Consider the following 21,389-nt stretch of genomic DNA (forward strand, 5'->3'; position numbering starts at 1 on the left):
ACCATTTACTTTTAATTCGTGCTTTTTAAAAAACTTTTCAAAATCTATGATGATACTATTTTTCTCTCTGATACTGAGATACAAAAATATAAACAGAGACAAAAGGGAGTAGAGCAAAAATTGTGCCCCCGACACGTCAGATAACAGCATGGGGCCTAATGGGAAGTGTAAAACCCCTGACCATGCCACACTGGATTCTGCATCTTCCAGCCCTGACGCTGCCCCACTTCCTGCTACTCCTCTACCACCCGGGAGAGTGAACAGTACCAAGCCACACTATGCTCTTCACGTTGGTATTTGCCATGTACTCTCTCACCCCACTCTTCCAGTATTGCCAGCGCGCTAGTTCTGTGTTCTTGCCATCTTTTCATTTCTAGGGCCAAGCACAATCCCCAGCAGACAGAAGAACGTAAGCGCTGCTGGGGTAAACTAATTCGTACTTGAATGAAGCAGTGACACTGAATGTGAGGCCCATTTCTTTCACTGACTCTAGAACCACACTCACCTAACAGGGCTGCTGTGAGGACTAAAATGAGAAAATGCACAAAAAGCATGCCTGACACAAAATAAGCCCTCAATAAAGGAACACGGTTATTAAACATTATCAGTGTGATCACGCACAAGTTGCTTTGCCGCCTTAGCCACAGTCATCTTAAATGGTGGATCATAGTTCCACTCATCCCCTTGAAATGAGAAAGAGCTTAAAGCAGTTTGGGAACTATAAATCGCTAAACGAACACACACTATTAACATGATGATAATGACGATGATTATATGCCATTTTCTTTGTGAATCTTGCCTACAATAAGTTTATCCTTTAAGGTCACATTACCTTTGCTGATGTTTCAAACCATCCTACGAAACCATGCTCCTTGCAGAACTGGTCCATCTTGAGGCCATTGTTCATGAGCACATCTTTCCCCTGGTCACATTTGTTGGCCAACAAAACCACTGACACTGGTTTGCCATTAGGGAGGCTTAACTTTGAGTCCAAATCATTTTTCCACTTTGTCACTGCTTCAAATGTAGCTGGCCTGGTGACATCGAAGACAATAAATGCACCCATAGCTTCTCGGTAATAGACCCTCGTCATGTTTCCAAATCTTTCTTGACCTATCACCAGAAAGAAATAGAAATCAAAAACACGTTACAGTTGTAAACTGAATCATACATGGGAACCTAATAAGACCTCATATGAGCAGACCACTCAGGAAAGTGCTTCATTGCTTATCTCTAAAGAATGCACTAAATATGAAGTCAGGCAGCTCTGTTGTTGATCTCTGAGTCCTGAGGGGATTCATTCATTTAATAAGTATTTATTGAAATGCCTGTGTACCATGTAACAGTCCAGAACTCTGCTAATACAGTATCCCACTAGCCACATGTGGCTACTTCAGTTTAAATTAATTAAAACTAAATAAAATTTAAAATTCAGTTCCTCAGTCACACTAGCTAGCTACATTTCAAGTGTTCAATAACCACATGTGGTTAGTGGCTACAGTATTAGACACCCCAAGAGAGAACATTTCCATTATCATAGAATGTTCTATTGGACAACACTGTTCTAAATACTTGGGATACAATGATTAAAACATGAAAATCCCTACCATGATGGAGCTTACATTTTAGTGGGACGATAGATTAGTATGTTACAAAGGCATCCACAGTCAACGTTAATCAAGGATAACAGTAATAGCTAGCATTTATTGTATGTTCACTAACCATCAGTGATGTGATTCCCATAAATAATCATTAAGGTACCATTATTAGGCCCATTTTAAAGTGACAAAATTGAGACCAATATGGCTAAGTAACTTGTTCAATTTATACAGATGGTAAGCTTAAGAAGTTACAATTCAAATCTGAGCTTTTTGAATCCAGAGCCCATAAGTCATTTACCAACCTTGAATACTCTTAACCACTGAGCCATAGTCTTATAATACTATCTCTCCCCCAAGTTTATATAGCAGGAGTGTCCCGTTCAACTCAACTGAACAGATAACAGATATTTACGCATCAATGCCAGTCTCCGAGCTACATGCTAGGATTACAACAGTGAACTTGAGGGCCTATACCCTTAACTAGTCTACAGTCTATGGGATAAGGAAAGCACTCTGACGTAGAGATAAACAAACAAAGAAATAAATAAATGGATTAGTCTTAGACCAAGCAGCTAGAATCAGTTTTGCTCTGATTCTTAATTTTCTAAATGAATATTGGCAAATTTCTTAAACACACTAAGTTTAGCTTTCCCCATCTGCAAAATGGCAGTAATAATATGCGCCTCACAGGGTTGTTATGTGGATGAACTAAATTAACACATGTGAAACATCCAGCACAGTCCCTTACACCTCGTTGGTACTTGAGTTTTCCCTCCCTTTCTTCAGCATGTTAAAAATTATGAAAGACAATATGACAAAGGTAGTGAAATCAGAGCTCTAGACCGGAGTTTATGAAAGAAAATTACAGGAATTTGAGCTGGTCAACCAAAATGAACAAAATCCTATTGCTTATAAGTCTATCCACTAATAGTTGCTGAAGACAGGAGCTGTTGAAGAGTGGGTTTATATTTTCTGAACCCAAAACTCCCGAAGTGCACGACCAAAGTTTTTTAATTCTGATTTGGGAATTTCTTTGTGTTCAGAGTCTTATGAAGTTTTAGAAATTAAAACAAAGTTAAGTATGTATTGAATAAGTCAACTTATCTTAAAAAATAAAATGCTGAAACTGGCATGTATCTAAGAACATATAGGTCAACAAACCTTTAAGAACACTTTACACTTAAGTTTGTGTTCAAGGTTTTGTGACGGTGAGTTTTAATTCAAATTATCAAATTCTTTTTTGTAGGTCATGTTCACACTGGCATTAGCATTGTGGATTGTAAGAGAAACTGATCTGTCAGCACTTAATGAAAATGCATGAAGGTCAAGGCTTCCTATCCTAGTGTGTGAGCCTGTGTGCTCAAGCATGTATCACTGGAAAGAAGAACACTTTGTCAGGGCCAGCTCATGTCCATTCGAAAATATTTCTTACATGGGTTATACTAGCATTTAAAAAAACTTCCCACAGTCATCTAGTCAATGAAAGAAAGTGGTATAATACTCCTCATATGACACAAAACCCACAGATGAACTTTCATTTTTTCCAATGAGTTCTTAATTTCATTGTTTTCCTTTTTTTTTTTTTTTTAGTTCCTTATGCATACAGTGATTTCCTTTGATACTGATCAGGGTGGCCATGACATTTCAGGAGGACAGGGGAAAAAGGCCCTCTGTTATCATTCAGAACTCTGAAGGCCTCTAGGCTTTTTAAGGATGTCTTATGATCCCTTTCAGGGAACTAATCAGATGAAGGGCAAAGTCATGGGTTATTCAATAATCTGCTTGCCCAGGGGTTTTCATAGTAGAGTAAGGCAGCCCTCAAGAAGAAAGATTTTACATTTCAAATATACGGCAAAAGGTCATTTTTAAGACTATGCAAAAAAGCACACTATAGGCTTATACCTTCATAGGGATTGTGTGTGTGTGTTTGAGTTTGTGAGGGCATGTGTGTCAGATCAGAAACAGGAAGAAAAAAGTTTGTTTCTAGAAAGAAAAGACCTTTGTATATTGAGGTCACTGGGCCAGAAGACTTGGAAAGTTTGTATTTTTGGCATTCCAGCAAGAGGTCACATTCAGTCCAGGGCCTTTCCAGCACTCATTTTAACCTGCCTTTGTCAGCTGATAGCCCTGTCTGCTGTTTCTTAAGAAAAGAATGACAACCATGTGACTCTTCGTGAGTGCCTACATATGGACAAAGTACAGACCTGATGAAACTATCATAGGTGATTTACGTTAAGAAAAAAAAAGACTGTAGTTCAAAAAAATGCCATTGGAGTTAAATCACTGATTCGACACACATTTACTGAATAATATGATCCAGGTTCTGTGCTTTGTGCTGCCTTTACAGAATTTTTGTCCTTGAGGAACTTCTAAACTGAGAAGTGTTATACTGGATGCATGGACCAAAAATGATCCAGGTCACCATGTAAGTCCCCATTTCTTGTAGTCTCTAAGCACACACTCCACAGCCATGCAGATACGGCTCGTGATTCAGTTCTCAGCCTCAAGGGATATTAAACGACAGAGCAATCAACTGCCTCACAAACGTTAGTACAAAGCTTGTGGTAATAATTTGGATAACCTCCCACAGGAGGCACTAAATTGATGGGTCAGAAGACAGGGCATCTTCATTTTAATCCCTCGTTACCAGTGCAGTCTTAGACAACTATATTTCTCTCCCTGAGACTCAGTTTTCTCATCTGTAAAATGAAGTTATTCTGGCCGATCCCTACAGCCCCTTTCTGTTTTCATGCCTTCTACCCCTATGATACCACCATTAAATCAACATCTGGTCTTCTGTTCCAACTGCATGAAGTGGCCCATTTGGTGTCATGGACTCAGCTAAAAACATACACCAGCAACATAGTCATAGCGTGTATATAATATTTTTCACTTGATAATTAGTACTATCCAGATGCTCTCAGCGGGTATGACCAAGCAGTGTACCTTCTAGACAACATAAAAACAACAAGAGGGTTTTCTATTAACCAGCTAACTCTGTGACCTCAGATCAGCCACTTCACCATTCTGAGCCTCCGTTTCCTCATTGGTAAAAATAAGGAACTGGAATGGATACGTAAACTAAATTCATTATTACCTCTGACAACCCCTTTTGATCAACCTCCCCAGTATGCAGGCATCCAGCTCTCTACCTCCCATTCCTCCTGTGCTCTCCACACTGGTTCACAGCATCACCATCCACACCCAGAGTGGTACCTACAAGTCATCTTCCAACTCATTCCTCATCCCCATATCCAAAGGGTCTCCAACATCCTATCGACACTTCCATTTCAAAAGGAGCTCTTGACTTTGCCCCCTCCTCTCCAGCAGCACTGCCACTGATCCACTTCAGGTCCTCAATGCTCCTCATTTAGACCGCTGAAAGCTCCTAATTGGGACTCTCAGCATCTTTATTTTTGTCACTCCCTCTTTCCCTTAAAATAAATGTAAATATAACACAGGCTTTTAGACAGTTGCCATTCAGGCAGCATAAGAAATCACCTGCTGGGTATATATAAAGGAAATGAAATCACTGCCTTGAAGAGATATCTGCACACCTATGTTCTTTGCAGCATTCGTGACAATAGCCAAGACATAGAAACAACGTAAATGTCCATCGACAGATGAATGCGTAAAGAAAATGTGCTGTGGTCGTCTCTCAGTATCCACGGGGGATTGGTTCCAGGACCCACTAAAGATACAAAATTCCTAGGGTGCTCAAGTCCCTGATAAAATGACCTAGTACACCCACCCTCTGTATCTGCAGATGTGGAATCTGCAGGTACGGAGGACCAACTATATACATGTGCAACAGAATGTTATTCAGTCATAAAAAAAGAAGGAAATCCTGCCTTTTGCAACAACATGGGCAAATGTTATGAGAGCATTATGTTGAGGAAATAAGTCAGAGGAAGAAAAATACTGTACAATCTCACTTATGTGAGGAATCTAAAAATGCCATAAACAGTCAAAATTCATTAAAACAGAGAGTAGAACAGTGGTTGCCAGAGGCTAGGGGATGGGAGAAATGGGGAGATGTTGGTCAAAGGGTATAAACTTCCAGCTGTAAGATGAATAAATTCTGGGGATCTGATGTACAGCATGGTGACTATAGTCAACAATACTGTATTACATAATAGAAAGTTGCTGAAAGACTAAGTCTTATATGTTCTTACCAAACACACATACAAAAAGGTAATTAGGTGACGTGATAAAGATGTTAACTAACCTCACTGTGGTAATGGTTTCACAATATAGACATATAGCAAGTCAACATGTTGTACACCTTAAACTTACACAAAGTTATATGTCAATTATATCTCAACAGAGCTAGGGGGGAAAAGAAATCATCTGAGCTATTTACAGACCACCCATTCCCAGGGCATCCTCCTCAGAGATTCTTATTGTACTGGTTTTGTGTGGGACCCAGGAAACTGTTATTTAAGCCCTCCCTAGGTGAAGTCTTAAAACTTCTATTTCTATCAGAATCCACTTTCAAAATATAAATATTATATATATATAAATATAATATATATTATATATAATATATATTACATATTATATATATAATATATATATGATATATTATATATAATATAATATATAAATATTACCATGATGCTCTGCCCTTTCAGCCCTCCAATGACTCTTACATTACACTTCTATGAAGACTACACATTTGGAGGCTTTGGCTCCAACCACCCTTCCAAACTCCTCTCCTGTCCCTTCCTTCAGAGTGTTCCACAGGCAAGCCACACCGGACTACTTGTCCTTCCTGAAACGCATCCTGCATTACTCCCTGGCTTTTCTTGCCTTTTTGCAGCTCTGTTCCCAAAGCCTGAATTGCCTCCCCATCTCCCCTCTCACCTTCAATCAAATCCTATGCAGCTTATCATTGTGCCCTGAAACCTCACACATCCTGCCAGCTGGAACCATGGCTCCCTTTTTCACGACCCCACAGCATTTTCTTTATCCTATTCCATTCACTCTTATCATGCTGTGTCTTCATACTTCTCTCTCCAACTTGGCATTGGAAAAACCTGGAAAACAGGTTGGTCACATTTTAAGGTTGTAAATCCGCGGCCTATTTCTCCACTTTCTGGATATGGTATAGCTCACGACACTACAGTAGAAATAAACTGAAATTAAGATTCCTCCTTCCTCTAAAATACAGCGTTGTCTTGTATTCATGAGCCAATGCCACATACTGATGCACTTTATATTCTGCTCTTGTTTTCAGCAAACAATCAATAGATGTTCACTGATGGAGAAAATTAACATTATTCTAACAAGGTTATGTGCATATCTGTTGCAACGAGTTTCAGACTGGAATGTTATGCTTTTGTAATCATTCTCATCCTCTTAATAAATCATCTCTTGGAATCAGTTTACTCTATTCTAAACATATATTTTTGGGGTCATGGCACAATCAGTAGAGCTAAAAGTACCACCAAGGCATGCTCTTTATTTCTAGACAGTAATGGTCTGAAAAGCAGGAAAATAAAACCAAAAGTAAATATGAGTTTTGAACAAGGATCTGAAGGAAAAAAAAACTATTCAATTGCTATGATGATCAAATGGCCACTGAACTTATAGTGGCATAAGCTGGTTTTGAAGGCTCAGGGAAACCCACCAGACTAGGATCAGAGTCAGGCCGACAACCTGGTAAGAAAAGTTTTCTCCATTTTTTAAGAGCCCATCTGACCCTCTGGCAGTGGTTCTGAAACATTTTCATCTTCTCTCCTTATTTCTTTGCTCCACCAAACCAGCAACAGAAAAGTGTCAGTCGATCACCATTTTTCCAAGTCATCTAGGCTTCTATTCTAGAATTAACCTTGTGTAATCTTCCCCTACAAAACTGCCAACCTCTCTCCCTAGCCAGACCAAGTTTCCGCAGCCCCATGACAAACACTGCCCTGTGTGCCCAGTAAGTGTTCAGTAAGACCTCTTTGCTGAGTGAAGAAATAACCCCTAATTCTTTACTCCCTCCCAATGATTACTGGCAGGCTTAACAAGTCTTTAAGAGTCATCCTCTGTCATGTCACTAGCAATCATCACTTTCTTTCCACTCCCAGTGAAATCACTTGAAGTTTGTCTCATCTCACCTCATTTCTTTCATTTCTTTTTGAACTCCAATTAATTTCCAGACACTAGAAACATGCAACTAGAAAAAATCAGCAACTAAGAAAAAACAAAAATCGTTGCCCTCATGAAGCTTACATTCTAGTAAAAAGAGATCAACAGTAAACAAAAAAGTAAGAAACATATAATACTACATTATCTAGTAAAAAGTACTATGGAGAAAAATAAAGCAGCAAAGGAGAAACGGGTATGCTGGAGGCGAGGGTAAAGTTAAGCAGGATGGATGGATGGCTCACTAAGAAGGTATCATTTGAGTAAAGACTGAAAAGAGGTAAAGGAACAAGTCATATGGATGTTTAGGAGAAGAGGGCTTTAGATAGAGGCAATGGCAAGTACAGAGATGCAGAGGCACAGACGTGTCTGGCCAGCATGTGGAGAACAGCAAGGAGACTGTTGGCTGGAGAGGGCTGAACATGGAGGAGAGTAGCCTGTGATGAGGCAGGCAGATCACAGGATCCAGACTGTAGACGGTTTCAGGCTATTATACTGATGCTGCCTTTTATTCTGGATGAAAGAAGAAAGCACTGAACGATTGTGAGCAGATGAGAAACATGAACTGACAGAAGCAAGGGGATAACTGTGGCTGCTGCATTGAGGAATGACTTAGTCAAGGTCGGAAGTAGGGAAACCATAATCCAGGCAAGAGATAATGATGTGGACCAAAGTGGTAGTGGTGAAGATGGTCCAGATTGGTTGTTTTCCAGATATATTTGGAGGTAGAGAAGATAGGTGGGCTATAAATTATGAGATGATTCAAGCATGACCCACAAGCTTTTGACCTGAATTTTTGAAAGTATGGAGTTGCCATTAGCTGAGATGGAGTAGGCTTTTGGAGACACAGGTTTTGTGGAAGTAGACTGGGACTCTGACATGTTAGGTTTGAGATGTCTGTTACATAGATACGTCGAATAGGCAGCTGGATAGAGGAGTCTGAAGTTCCAGGGCGGGGGGTCAGGACTGGAGATTTACTTTGTATTTTAATTTCTGTACACGTCTGCCAGATTCACCACCCAAAGTCCTCTTTTCACCCTATCATTTGCCTACTTAAACCCACTACTGCCTAAAACAGCTGTCAAAATTTGGAGGTTAGGCAGCTAACATGTTATGTGACCCACACAAGATTTACAGCAATTTGAGCTATTTCCCAACAGTTATAAACTGGAAGATAAATACAAATACTGGAATGTCTTTAAAACTCAGAATATTCAGAAATCCAGGGTCTGCATTATATGAATAATGTTGTCAAGTTCATTTGCGCTGATCAGTACCAAACACTCAATGTTAAAGAAAAAAAGCTGGCTGAGATACTATTCCTTTGACATTGTTAGATACTACAAAAAACTGCTCTAAATTTAAATTTATGTATCTATATCCATTTTATTAAAATAATTCTAACAAAATATTTAGAATTCAATGAAATTTATATAGTTTTATTTTAAAATAAATCATTGCTATCGATCCATTTTTCTTATGCTAAGTCTCTTAGAGATGGTTACGTAGGATCCCATGATTGTTTCTTTGCATCAAAATACTCTTTAACACACTTGGCCTCACTCTTAATATATCCCTCTAGCTGGATGTGACGTTTTGTGGAGAAACAAAATGGGAGCCAGGATTGGGGGGAAATTTTGTGCCCATTTCCTAGGGAAACAGGGAGCAGTAGCTTGCGTAGTCCAGAGTGAGAACAGATTTTTTCAGAGAGGACCTCGAAAGATAAACAAGTGTTGGCCCGGTAGAGAAAAGAGTTCATTTATTTTACCCTCTGGGCTCCTATGGGATTTTTAAGGTTGCACACCTCGATCTACAAGTTAAAGGCTAATCCTCAGACTGAGGTCAGTGTCCTGCCCCAAACTATGCCTTGCTAGGCTCTGCTAAATTCTGCCTCTTGCTTTCATTCACACTCATTCCACGGCACTCCTATCCTCACTGGAACACACCCTACCTCTGATTCTCTGCCTAACTAGATCCTACCTATTCTTCAAGGATGTACCAAACCCTACTTCTTGTAGCGTTTTCTGACTACTTGGTCCCGGGCTCAATTCTTTCCTCCCCTATGCTCACACAGCGCTGACTGAATGTATCACTTGCTCGCCCATTCAGTCAGGCCCTGCCTCATACTGCTTTTTACGTGCTGCAAACCTCTGCAGACCATGTCCCCGGTTACACTGTAGACTCCTTGAGCCCACTGTTGAATTCCTCCAAAACTGTCCCCTATCTCTCCCTAGCACATGCGCTCTGAGAGCCTCTTTGTCGGTGCTCACAATGGTCTTGCAAAATAAAATGGAACTGGTAATACAAGTACTCTTTACATAATAAAGTAGCAATTAATATTGGTTTCTTATTTGTGAAAGGGAGCCCCAGCAGAGAGAGGAGTGGAATGAATAAAGCAAGATCTCTAATCCAACTCATTTACTTTCCATGCCTACTAAACTCCTGCTCATTCTTAAAATCCACTCTGAAAAATATCTGTCCCCAGTTCAGAAGCGCCTCTCCACAATTTCTTTAGTTCCCCTATAAACACTGGCTCTCATTTCATCTTACTACTGGTTGTCACGTCTTATAGGCAAGTCTTGTCTCTACTTAACAAGAAGGTAAAGCCAGATGCAGTGTATTGAATTTAGCTAGATTGTGCAAGAGAATAGGATGGCATAAAAAGTAACGATTGGTTTCTTAGGGTCCATAAGTAATAGCATTATAGACAGCAAGGGTGGCTGGGTTATAGTGATCTATTTTTAAATTAAACTTTGAAAATATTCTCATTAAATTCTAAATTTATATTTAAATTTAAAGCTGTGTGCGTGTGCGTGTGTGCGTGTGTGAGTGTGTGTGTGAAAATGAGTATCCCAGTACCTCAGGAGATTTTTTTTCAGAATTATTTTTGACTGGGGTCTGACACTACTCAGTTTAAATGAAATAACTCACTTGGATAGAGAAGAAACAAGATCATATAGTAATGCAGTGTGCAATATTGGATGGAGGAAGGGAATGAAACCATGTCACAGAAGAGAGGTTGGCAAGAATCAAGATAGAAGGATCATCATCTCATGTTTTTAATTAAACCAATTACAATCTAAACAAACAGCTAGCAAACAACCTAAAAATACGTCCACTGAATTACAAGCTCAAATGTATTAAATAAAAAGCTATCTTTGAATTACTTACCATTTGAGACATCACCTCTAAGTAAGCTTTAAAGATACTTTTATAAATAACTCAAAAGGGACCCTGGACTCTAAGGGTTTCACTCTTAAACAATTTCCTGATTCCTTCAGAGGTAAAATTCCCCAAATGTGTGCCCAGGTGCTTTGAGGGTGCCTCAGTGAACTCACAGGGTTGCAACAAGATAATTTTAAATTTTAAGGCAAGCACAGTGGTGCTCAAGATCAATTAGACACCTCAGGAACTACTAGCTAGAGGCAGTTCACAATTTTAACATTAGGTTGTACTACATTCCCTTTGATGTGATCATATCTTTTTGAAGCTGGGGTTTTTGCAGTTTGTGGGATAAAAAGCAAGAGTCATGTGAAAATCAATGAGAAACAGGAAATGAGGGTGGTGGTGTCCACTCTGACTCAAAGTTTTGCGATACTATTCTATGGCCCAAAGCAATGCATATGCCAATAATAAATATAGCTATTAAAAGTGAAATAAAAATCATTTTCTTTTAATTTATGTCTTCCATTTTTTCCAAAGGCCTATTAATTATTAAACTATAATACTTATTAAATTGTTCGGTGCTAACTATTTAATAAACAGAGCTTTTAGGTATTTCTATTGTCTTAGAGGTACCATGAAAAAATTACTTTGACGCCAAAGGTTCTGTGAACTGTGAAAGTTTGAGAACCTCTCCCAAGTCTAGCCTGGAGGATTGTTTTCTTTAAGTTTAAAACACACACACACACACAACTCTACCACCGTACAAGACTTAATTTTTATTCCAATAACATCAAACATCATAGCCATTCTTATCTTTAATTCTCAAACAAGAGACTGTGTCCCTTAGGCACCGTGGTTTTCCTGTCTCAAGTAGTATATTAGTATGGTTCTTATTAAGCCAAACCAATGACATAGTCTAAGCAATGATGTGTGCAAAGAACTCAGCTCATCCAACTCTTAGCCCTGTCCAAAGTAGAAAGGCTAAAAATAATAATAAATATTCCTTTAAAATAAATAATGTGCATCTTCAAAATGCAACTTAATCCATGATATGTGAAACCAATCGCACTGTTATATTACACAATAGGAAATAGTAGAGTGGAGTGGTTACAAAATAGAATTTGTAACTAGACAAATCTCAGTTCATATCCTAGCACCATCTCTTACCTTCTGTGTGACTTTTGAAAAATTTTGAGCATTTATCTGTTTTCTAGCCTGTATAAGCATAGCTCTCTCCTCTTTATGATAGGGGTTAGTAACAGTACCTACAGATCAGTTCCTTGTGAGCAGTAAATAAAATGATACATAAAAATGCACGGCACCATGCCTAACACCCAATAAATGGTGGCTATTAATAACACATTATATTGCAGGGGGAAAACAGTCCTCCCAACAAGTAATTTAAATCAATTTGTTTTCAACTTCACCCTACAAATTAGATTGAAATGTGTTTGAATCCCTCACACTGTAGATAATTTCTTGGTCTCCAATAGGCTAAGGAGTTCACAAGAAGCTAAGTTTTCCATTGTTCTTCCTGAGAGAGCAGATGTATGTAAGGCTGATGAGCAAGAAAGGTTAAATCATGTATCAGGATAACACAGACTACAAAAAATAGCGACTTGGGGCAAAGAGTAATAAATCTCATTTCTCCCAGACATTTGAAATGATTGACTATCCTCCTCCTGAACTCTCTTCCCTTTGCATCCAAAACCTGCTTTTGCTTCGTTCTCCTCCTCCATAGTACTTTCTCCTTTTCTACTTCTTTGCTAACTCCACAGTCATTTCATTAAATTGTGTAACAAGTAATTGTGTCAAGCTCTGCTAAAAATCGGAAAGGATATCTGGAGAAGTACAACATAACTCTAATGAATTGCTAAAGGGAGACGTGCCAGAAGGGAGTAGAGTCGTGTCGGATTCAAGGGAGGAAGAGGTTACCACTGGAAGGAGAGAATTCAGGAAATCTTTGTAGAGGAGTTGCCCTTTCAGGTGGGTCTTAAACATCAAGTAGGTTTTGGATACGTTGAAATCAAGGGAAGGGCATGTGAACTAGCAAGAAGGGCAGGAGCAAAGGCACAGAGGCAACAAACACGGGGTATGAGTAAGGAAGAGCAAGGAGTCCAAATGGCCACATTGGAAGCCTCATAAGGGAGCACTGGGGGAAATTATATTAGGCATGTCATTTGAAGCCAAACTGTGGGTGACTGGTTCACCCCAATTCCGTACCACCATCCTCTCTTCTTTTTTTTGCGGTATGTGGGCCTCTCACTGTTGTGGCCTCTCCCGTTGCGGAGCACAGGCTCCGGACGCGCAGGCTCAGCGGCCATGGCTCACGGGCCCAGCCGCTCCGCGGCATGTGGGATCTTCCCGGACCGGGGCACGAACCCGTGTCCCCTGCATCAGCAGGCGGACTCTCAACCACTGCACCACCAGGGAAGCCCCATCCTCTCTTCTTTATGGCATGAACTCCCATAGCTGGATGAATGCTAAGTTCATTTTTTTTGTGCCCCAGTACTTGAGACAACAGCAAGACATCTGGTGTTAAAAAAGAAGTTTTTAATTCTTCAAATCCCATCATTAATAAACCAGAGAAGCCTGTATTCTGGTTCTAGTTCTACCACTAACTAGCTCTCTGAGCCTGAGAAACTAATACGAACCCCCTTTCAGAGCATAGCTTCCTCATCTGTAAAATGAAGGATTTGGTTTGATGAACCCTCAAGGTTTTAACTCTGTGAAAATTACCTATATTACTTCATCTAATCTATCCAAAAATCATAAAGAAAAACAGTTTTGTCATTTGACCTCCAAATGAATGACATTTTACTCCGAATTATGAAGATTTTGTTAAATGAAGAAGCACAGTTTTTAAGAATGGTCTTTAAGGTCACTCTCCAGTTTTTATGGTGAAAAATAAAATGAATGCCAACTTAAGAAAGGTGATCACCATATTTATCGATTCTAAAATGTATGCATTTTTCATATGTCAATGTTCATAAAATTACAAAGTCTTTCAAGCATGAAAAAACTTGTATTTTGTTCATAAACAAAACGTTTCTTTTGTTTATTAAAGAAATTTTTAGAGCAATGATGAAATAGTTGACTGAAAATTTTTATTGAACAAATACTCATTAAGTACCCACTAGTACCAAGTACTAGGGTTACAGCTGGAAGGAAAAAGCATTCCAATGCAGTAGTAGAGGACTTCTAATCTGAAGTAAGCATGGTATATTATGAGAGGAGATAAACAGTATCTCCCTCAGTCACAGGGACTCAAAAGAGACTTCCTGAAGGAGATGAGATGGGTAAGTGACAGAGGACCCATAGAAGCTATCTAAGTAAAGAAGAGGGAAAGTGTAGTTAGCCAGTGGCAATTGTATGAGCCACAGTATAAAGGGAAAGGTGGTTGAACTGAAGGCATTATACGATATCCAGAATGGTCAAGAATCATACATATGAGAAATGAGACTGGAATGGGTGACAGAGGCCGGATCATGAAAGGCCGTGAATTTCATGCTGAAATGTTTAGTCTTTCATTCCGAAAGTGATGAGGATCCACTGAAGGATGCCAAACTGGAGAACACCTAACTGGAGAATGATGCCATGCTAAGAAGCCTCACCTCTGTAGATGACAAGCTGATGGGTGGGAAAGCCTGAGGAAGGGATGGGCATCAGGATGATGCTACAGTAGTTCAGATAAGTTGTGAAGAAGACATGGCTACTGAAAGGAGGGATAAGATAGAGTTATTTGTCAAGGTAGAAAAGACAGGATTTGATTAATATGTGAGAATGGAAAACTAAAGGGAGTGGGGAATGGTGAAATTTAAAACCTGAGTTAGGGCTTCCCTGGTGGCGCAGTGGTTGAGAGTTCGCCTGCCGATGCAGGGGACACGAGTTCGTGCCCCGGTCCGGGAAGATCCCACATGCCGCAGAGCGGCTGGGCCCATGAGCCATGGCTGCTGAGCCTGCGCGTCCGGAGCCTGTGCTCCACAACGGGAGAGGCCACAACAGTGAGAGGCCCGCGTACCGAAAAAAAAAAAAACAAAAACAAAAACCTGAGTTATTTTCAATGAATAGTTTAAGATAACATAACTTCTCAATGAAGCTCTTGAACAGCTGAAAAAAAATAGTGGAACTCAATAATTTGGAACCCCAGGCTAGAGTCTCAGACTTGACTTTGCCAAGTTGATGGAGACTACTCTAGTACACCCACCTAGAAGGTGAGGATCTTTCCTTGATAGAATAAACCCGAATTCCACCCCAGGAGCCACCATATCCATCTGGGAATATCCCTCCCAGAATCAAAGAGAGTAAAATAATAAAAAGCGTTCTCAATGGTTTGAAAGCAGGGCTTCCCAAAGCGAATTCTCAGAAGAGGGAGTAATCGGGCTCTAAACCTACCACAAGACAACTCTCTTCAAAATGCTTTCAGGTGAGCAATGACTCTAAGGTCCAACCCCACTGGCTATTTAACACCAAACCACTTTTACTGAGCAACTATAATGTACCAGGCACCATGTTCTACTTACCCTTGGCCCAGTTTCCTCACCTATAAAACTGGAAATAATATGACCCATTTGGCAGGATCATTGTGCTGTTTAAACTGCAAAGTTTACTTTGATAAATTGATAAATGTAAGGAACTATCACTCTTAACCATTGGCTTAGCAAATACATCCTTTCCTAATTTGACTGCCGTTCCCTCTCACCACCTCCCTCCTTACGCTGTAATCTCCGGCAATGCCGGACTACCCACAGCCCTCACCACGTCCCCTCACCTCCACACCATGGCTATGGCAGATGCCACGTTTTGACCTTCTTTAGCACCTGACATTTCTCCTTCAGGGCACTTATCAAAACAGTCAATAATTATCTCCATGATTATCTTTAAATATCTTTATGCTCCACCAGAATATCAGGTTCCATACCAATGTCCATTTCATTCCCCCCTAAAACCCTATGCTTATCAATTGAATGAATAAATTTTCCCAGGCAAGATCTTACAACTCTCAAACCCTGAGGTTTTAAAATGACTTTCAGACAACCCTAAAAAGGGGAGAAAATATTTGCAAACGAACCAACTGACAAAGGATTAATCTCCAAACTACACAAGCAGCTCATGCAGCTCAATATCAAAAAAACAAACAACCCAATCCAAAAATGGGCAGAAGACCTAAATAGACATTTCTCCAAAGAAGATATACAGATTGCCAGCAAACACATGAAAGAATGCTCAACATCACTAATCATTAGAGAAATGCAAATCAAAACTACAATGAGGTATCAGCTCACACCAGAATGGCCATCATCAAACAATCTACAGACAATAAATGCTGGAGAGGGTGTGGAGAAAAGGAAACCCTCTTGCACTGTTGGTGGGAATGTAAATTGATACAGCCACTTTGGAAAACAGTATGGAGGTTGCTTAAAAAACTAAAAATAGAATTACCATATGACCCAGCAATCCCACTACTGGGCATATACCCTGAGAAAAGCATAATTCAAAAAGAGTCATGTACCAAAATGTTCATTGCAGCTCTATTTACAATAGGCAGGACATGGAAGCAACCTAAGTGTCCATCAACAGATGAATGGATAAAGAAGATGTGGCACATATATACAATGGAATATTACTCAGCCATAAAATAAACGAAACTGAGTTATTTATAGTGAGGTGGATGGACTTAGAGTCTGTCATACAGAGTGAAGTAAGTCAGAAAGAGAAAAACAAATACCGTATGCTAACACATATATATGGAATCTAAAAAAAAAAAAAGGTTCTGAAGAACCTAGGGGCAGGACAGGAATAAAGACGCAAGACGTAGAGAATGGACTTGAGGACACGGGGAGGGGGAAGGGGAAGCTGGGACAAAGTGAGAGAGTGGCATGGACATATATACACTACCAAATGTAAAATAGATAGCTAGTGGGAAGCAGTTGCATCTCACAGGGAGGTCATTTCGGTGCTTTGTGACCACCTAGAGCGGTGGGATAGGGAGGGTGGGAGGGAGACGCAAGAGGGAGGGGATATGGGAATATATGTATACATATAGCTGATTCACTTTTTTATACAGCAGAAACTAACACACCATCGTAAAGCAATTATACTCCAATAAAGATGTTTAAAAAATAAAAATTTAAAAATTAAAATAAATTAAAAATAAAAAGACTTTTAAATGAAATGCAGTAAAATAGAACAAAATATTTAAGTACCATTTTGACCCTCAGTGAGAGTACCTGTGTTCTGACAAAGCCAGAATGAAACAGATCCTGGGTTTCCTTTTGACCTGGGCGGGCCTCAAGGGCTCCACTTACTCCTTCTTTCTAGGAGCCCATGAACTCCTCCCTCTATAGCTCTATAACTTAGAATCTGTCTTCCTTCTAGTCACCATCCCTCCAATCACCTCATCCCAACCACTTTAATTCTTTTCACCATGATGTTTATAATCTATTGGCAGTGGGGAACCACCAAAGTGATGTTCTGGGAAGATAAACTTGACCTTAGCACACATAAGAACTGGAGGAGGAAGAGACTACAACTAGCCAGGTGGCTATGACAGCAAGACAGGTACATAATAATAGTGCTGTCCCTGGTCTAAGACCGTGACAGGAGAGGCATAATCACCAACTGACATGGAGATTGATAGCATGTGTGGCTCAAAAGAGAAGGAGAAAAGATGGCAGAGGTTTCAAGTCTTAGTGACTGGGTAAAAAGTAGTATAGTTCACATAAACTAGGAAGACCAGTATGTGGAGAGATGTGTCTAGTTGAGGTTTACAAATAGCATCATTTGCTACTTTCATTAAAAGGGGTGATGGGGGCTTTCCTGGTGGCGCAGTGGTTGAGAGTCCGCCTGCCGATACAGGGGACATGGGTCCGTGCCCCGGTCCGGAAGGATCCCACGTGCCGCGGAGCGGTTGGGCCCGTGAGCCATGGCCGCTGAGTCTGCGCGTCCGCAGCCTGTGCTCCGCAACGGGAGAGGCCACAAGAGAGAGAGGCCCGCCTGCCGCAAAAAAAAAAAAAAAAAAAAGGGGGTGATGGTGTGATGGTAGATATTCTCTGCTTGTATTCCTTTGTTGTTGTATTGTTGTTTTCTTTTGCACTTTCCATTTTTGCTACATTGAGCATATATTACTTTATTAAGAGAAAAACCCAACAATCTTGTTTTTTTAATGCAACTTGGCTATGTCATATTGATCTTGCAATATATATGAGATATCATAAAGACGATGTCCAGCAGGAAGACGAAACTGTAGGCCTGAAGCTTGTGAGAAGGCAAGGTTATAAGCGCAATTTTGTAGTTATAAGCGTAGAGTTTAAAGCCTCGGGAATGCATGAGCTCCCCAGGAGGAGACGGAATTAAAAAGGGCCAGAGGATGAACTTCTGTCTCACGTCGTGTGGCCCTGAAGTCCCTCACAGGGAGTAACTGGTGCTAGGTAAGAACACAGGAAATATCACACTAGCTAGAGGCTCAGAGAATGGATGGATGTGGTGTGGACAGGACCCCGTCTGCATCACCAGAGTATTTTGGAGTTACCTATATCAGTACACTTTACTCACCGTTACAATGATTTGCTTCTGTGCTGTCGTGCCCACTAAACCGTGAACTTCTTGAGGTCAGGAATCAAGTCTCGTTCAGTTCTTTAGCCTTCTTTGTTTTCCCCTCACCTAGCACAGTGCCTAACACATACCAGGCATTTAATATACACATCTGCTCAAGAAACCAACCACACACATAGGAGGTGTTCCCTGCATTCCTTCCTTTTCTCAAATGACTTAGCTTTCCTTGGCCAGGCTGCTATGTGCCCTCTTGTCCAGAGGAACTAGTCCTCTAAAGCCTAGATGAGGGGACTTTTCCCACAGGCCTAATGCCCATGTGTCTGTGACACATGGAGATTCTAATGACCTCCCTGCAAGAAGCCCTGAGGTGTGTTGCTCACCCATCATTCACCTCACTTTGAAAGTTCACTGTTTTTTTCAGTGTACATACTATTTACTTGTAAGCGCAAAGCATGTTAATCCACACGGTATTTAGAAAATCTAGAATTAGCCAGGCTAGAAACAAGGCAATAAAGTGCCCACCAGAAAGTGGCCCAGACTTGCCATGCATTTTTACTTTTGGGCCTGACACAGTGGTTGCCAAATTTAGCTCTTTCTACATTTTTAGATCTAATTACGTGGATATTTAAAACACTTCTTCTAACACTTCCTGGAGAATTAGTCTTTTAAAAACAGATATTGAAGAGATGCTCAAGTCCAATCCCTTCCCTCAGTTGAATTTCACAATGTGGAAGCACTTTACAGACACTGAAACAACACACCAGTGTGACCCAGATGAATCTCACTGCCACTGGTGTGGGCAGTCAGCGTCTCCAGGCTCCTGACTCTAGGCCCGGGCTACCCCCCGCTGTCACTCTGCCTGTTGGATAATTAATGTCCTCCAATGCTTCTTTGTCACACAGCTTAGGTGGGGAAAGTTAGTATAGATGTGCCCTGCAGGGAAATATTTTTCTGGATCTTGTTTTAGCTATATAGGGGAATTTATTATTTAGGAGAGTCTTGCAGTGAAACTTTCACATGGGGAAGAAGCATTCTCTAAATTACCTGCCAACTTAATTTATTTTCTACTGTATTTGTTAAGTCTAGCATCAGGTTTTCTGATGACCAACAGACCTGGTCATTTCTCTCATATATATGCATAAAAGATGAAGTTAAACAGACCTGCTGTTCCTATTCTCCTCCGTCACGTGCGAGCTCTTGTGACCTTGGGTCTCTGATTTTTGATCTCATATAAAATAGGCTTAACACTACCTGCTCTGTCAATATCCTCAGCAACGTTGGGAAGATCAAGCAGGAAAATGTATGTGAAAGTAGTTTGTAATAGCGATTAAAACAACAAGAGTAATAGCTAACATTCCGAATGTGTCGGGCACAGCTTTATATGAATTAACTCATTTCATTCTTGTAACGCTAAGATACAGATTCTGCTGTTGTCCCCAGTTTTTTGACAGGAAACCAAGGAATAGAAGTTAAGTAACTTGCACAAGTCACAAAGCTAGTAAGTAAAGAAGTTGGAATAAGCTGCCACGTACTAACTGGGCACAGTAAGACTATATCAAAGCTGATAGAGACTGCAAGAGATAACACAGCATGAATATGTGATATCACAGGAAAATGAAACAGTTGCCATTTTAAAGATGGAGCAACTCAGATCCAGCAGGGTTTCATGATTTGCCCAATGTCAAGTATTCCAGTTTTAGAATATCCACAATTTATGGATAGAATAAGTAATAATACGTTTATTAGTATTCTAATTAGTATTCTAAAATATTCTATTTTTAAATTGTGGGAAGTAGAGCAAAGCTGTTAGGAACCTGGGTGCTGGATTCAATGGCCACGTTTTAAATTCCAGCACTACCATTTAACCAACTATTTTACTGGAAAATTAAAAATTAAATATACACAGACAATTGTAAGAATAAATGCCTAAAAGATGTTAGCTACTATTACTATCACTGTCCTAATTCCTGTTGCCAGTTCCCAAATCACATCAAGAGTTCTAGACAAAATTGTGTAGTTCTCTTTGAAAGTGCTAATGGAGTAATCACAGCATCAGGATTTGGAGAGGAGTAGGAAAGGAGAGTCTCAAGTGTGAACTTTTCTTTCTTTTTTGATAATTCTATAAAGTGAAAAAACCCTATAACCAAGAATCAAATTTTCAGAAATAGACTTTCATTCCAGTTCCTTCCACTCTCTGCACAGTGGTACTGATTAACATCCAAAAACATGTTAGAAATAGGAGAGAGAAGGCAAGAATAATCTATCTACTAAAGAAGCAGTGCCATTAAAAAGGAAGAAAGCATCACCCCAGTGGGCCACCTCTGCACCAGGCGCTCACAGGCCTTTGGTTATAAAGAGCATGGCTTGATTCCAAATCAGACAGACCTGCTTCAAAGCCAGCTCTTCCACTTATTAGTTGGGTGGCCTTGGGCAAAGTGACTTAACTTCTCTGACTCTAACAAGAGTTTCTGAATCCAGAGCTAACTCAGCTGCTCCTCTACGGTAGAATCACTGGGATACAGGGCAACTGCTGTCCCCTATGGGGTTTGTGGGATTCATCACGCTGGTTTAAAGGTCTACTTCACAAGTCCTTGGGGAGGGGGAAGGGTAAGCTTGGATGAAGTGAGAGAGTGGCATGGGCTTATATATACTACCAAATGTAAAATAGATAGCTAGTGGGAAGCAGCCGCACAGCACAGGGAGATCAGCTCGGTACTTATGTCCAAGTAGAGGGGTGGGTAGGGAGGGTGGGAGGGAGCCGCAAGAGGGAAGAGATATGGGGATATATGTATATGTATAGCTGATTCACTTTGTTATAAAGCAGAAACTAACACACCATTTTAAAGCAATTATACTCCAATAAAGATGTTTAAAAAAAAAAAAGGTCTACTTCACAAGCCCTGAAAGGTACTTCTTGGAGTTTTTTTCAGGAGCAGA

At 40.2% G+C, this 21,389-nt stretch overlaps 1 protein-coding gene across 3 annotated transcripts in view; it reads right to left on the minus strand.

The window, feature by feature from the left end:
• Positions 1 to 21,389, minus strand: part of RAB38 (RAB38, member RAS oncogene family) — a 71,232-nt gene that overhangs the window by 46,680 nt on the left and 3,163 nt on the right. For all 3 annotated transcript variants that reach the window (XR_016393873.1, XM_022593742.3, XM_089915386.1), the window contains exon 2: positions 833 to 1,113. Coding sequence is in view for 2 of the 3 variants with exons in the window: in XM_022593742.3 (XP_022449450.1) it covers positions 833 to 1,113 (281 nt within the window). In the remaining variant the exon portion in view is untranslated. The remainder of the gene's footprint in view (positions 1 to 832; positions 1,114 to 21,389) is intronic.

Source organism: Delphinapterus leucas, chromosome 7 (assembly GCF_059928025.1).
Source record: "Delphinapterus leucas isolate spDelLeu-1000000601 "Yukka" chromosome 7, BTC_Dleu_Yukka2, whole genome shotgun sequence".
In the NCBI taxonomy this organism is placed as follows: Eukaryota; Metazoa; Chordata; class Mammalia; order Artiodactyla; family Monodontidae; genus Delphinapterus; species Delphinapterus leucas.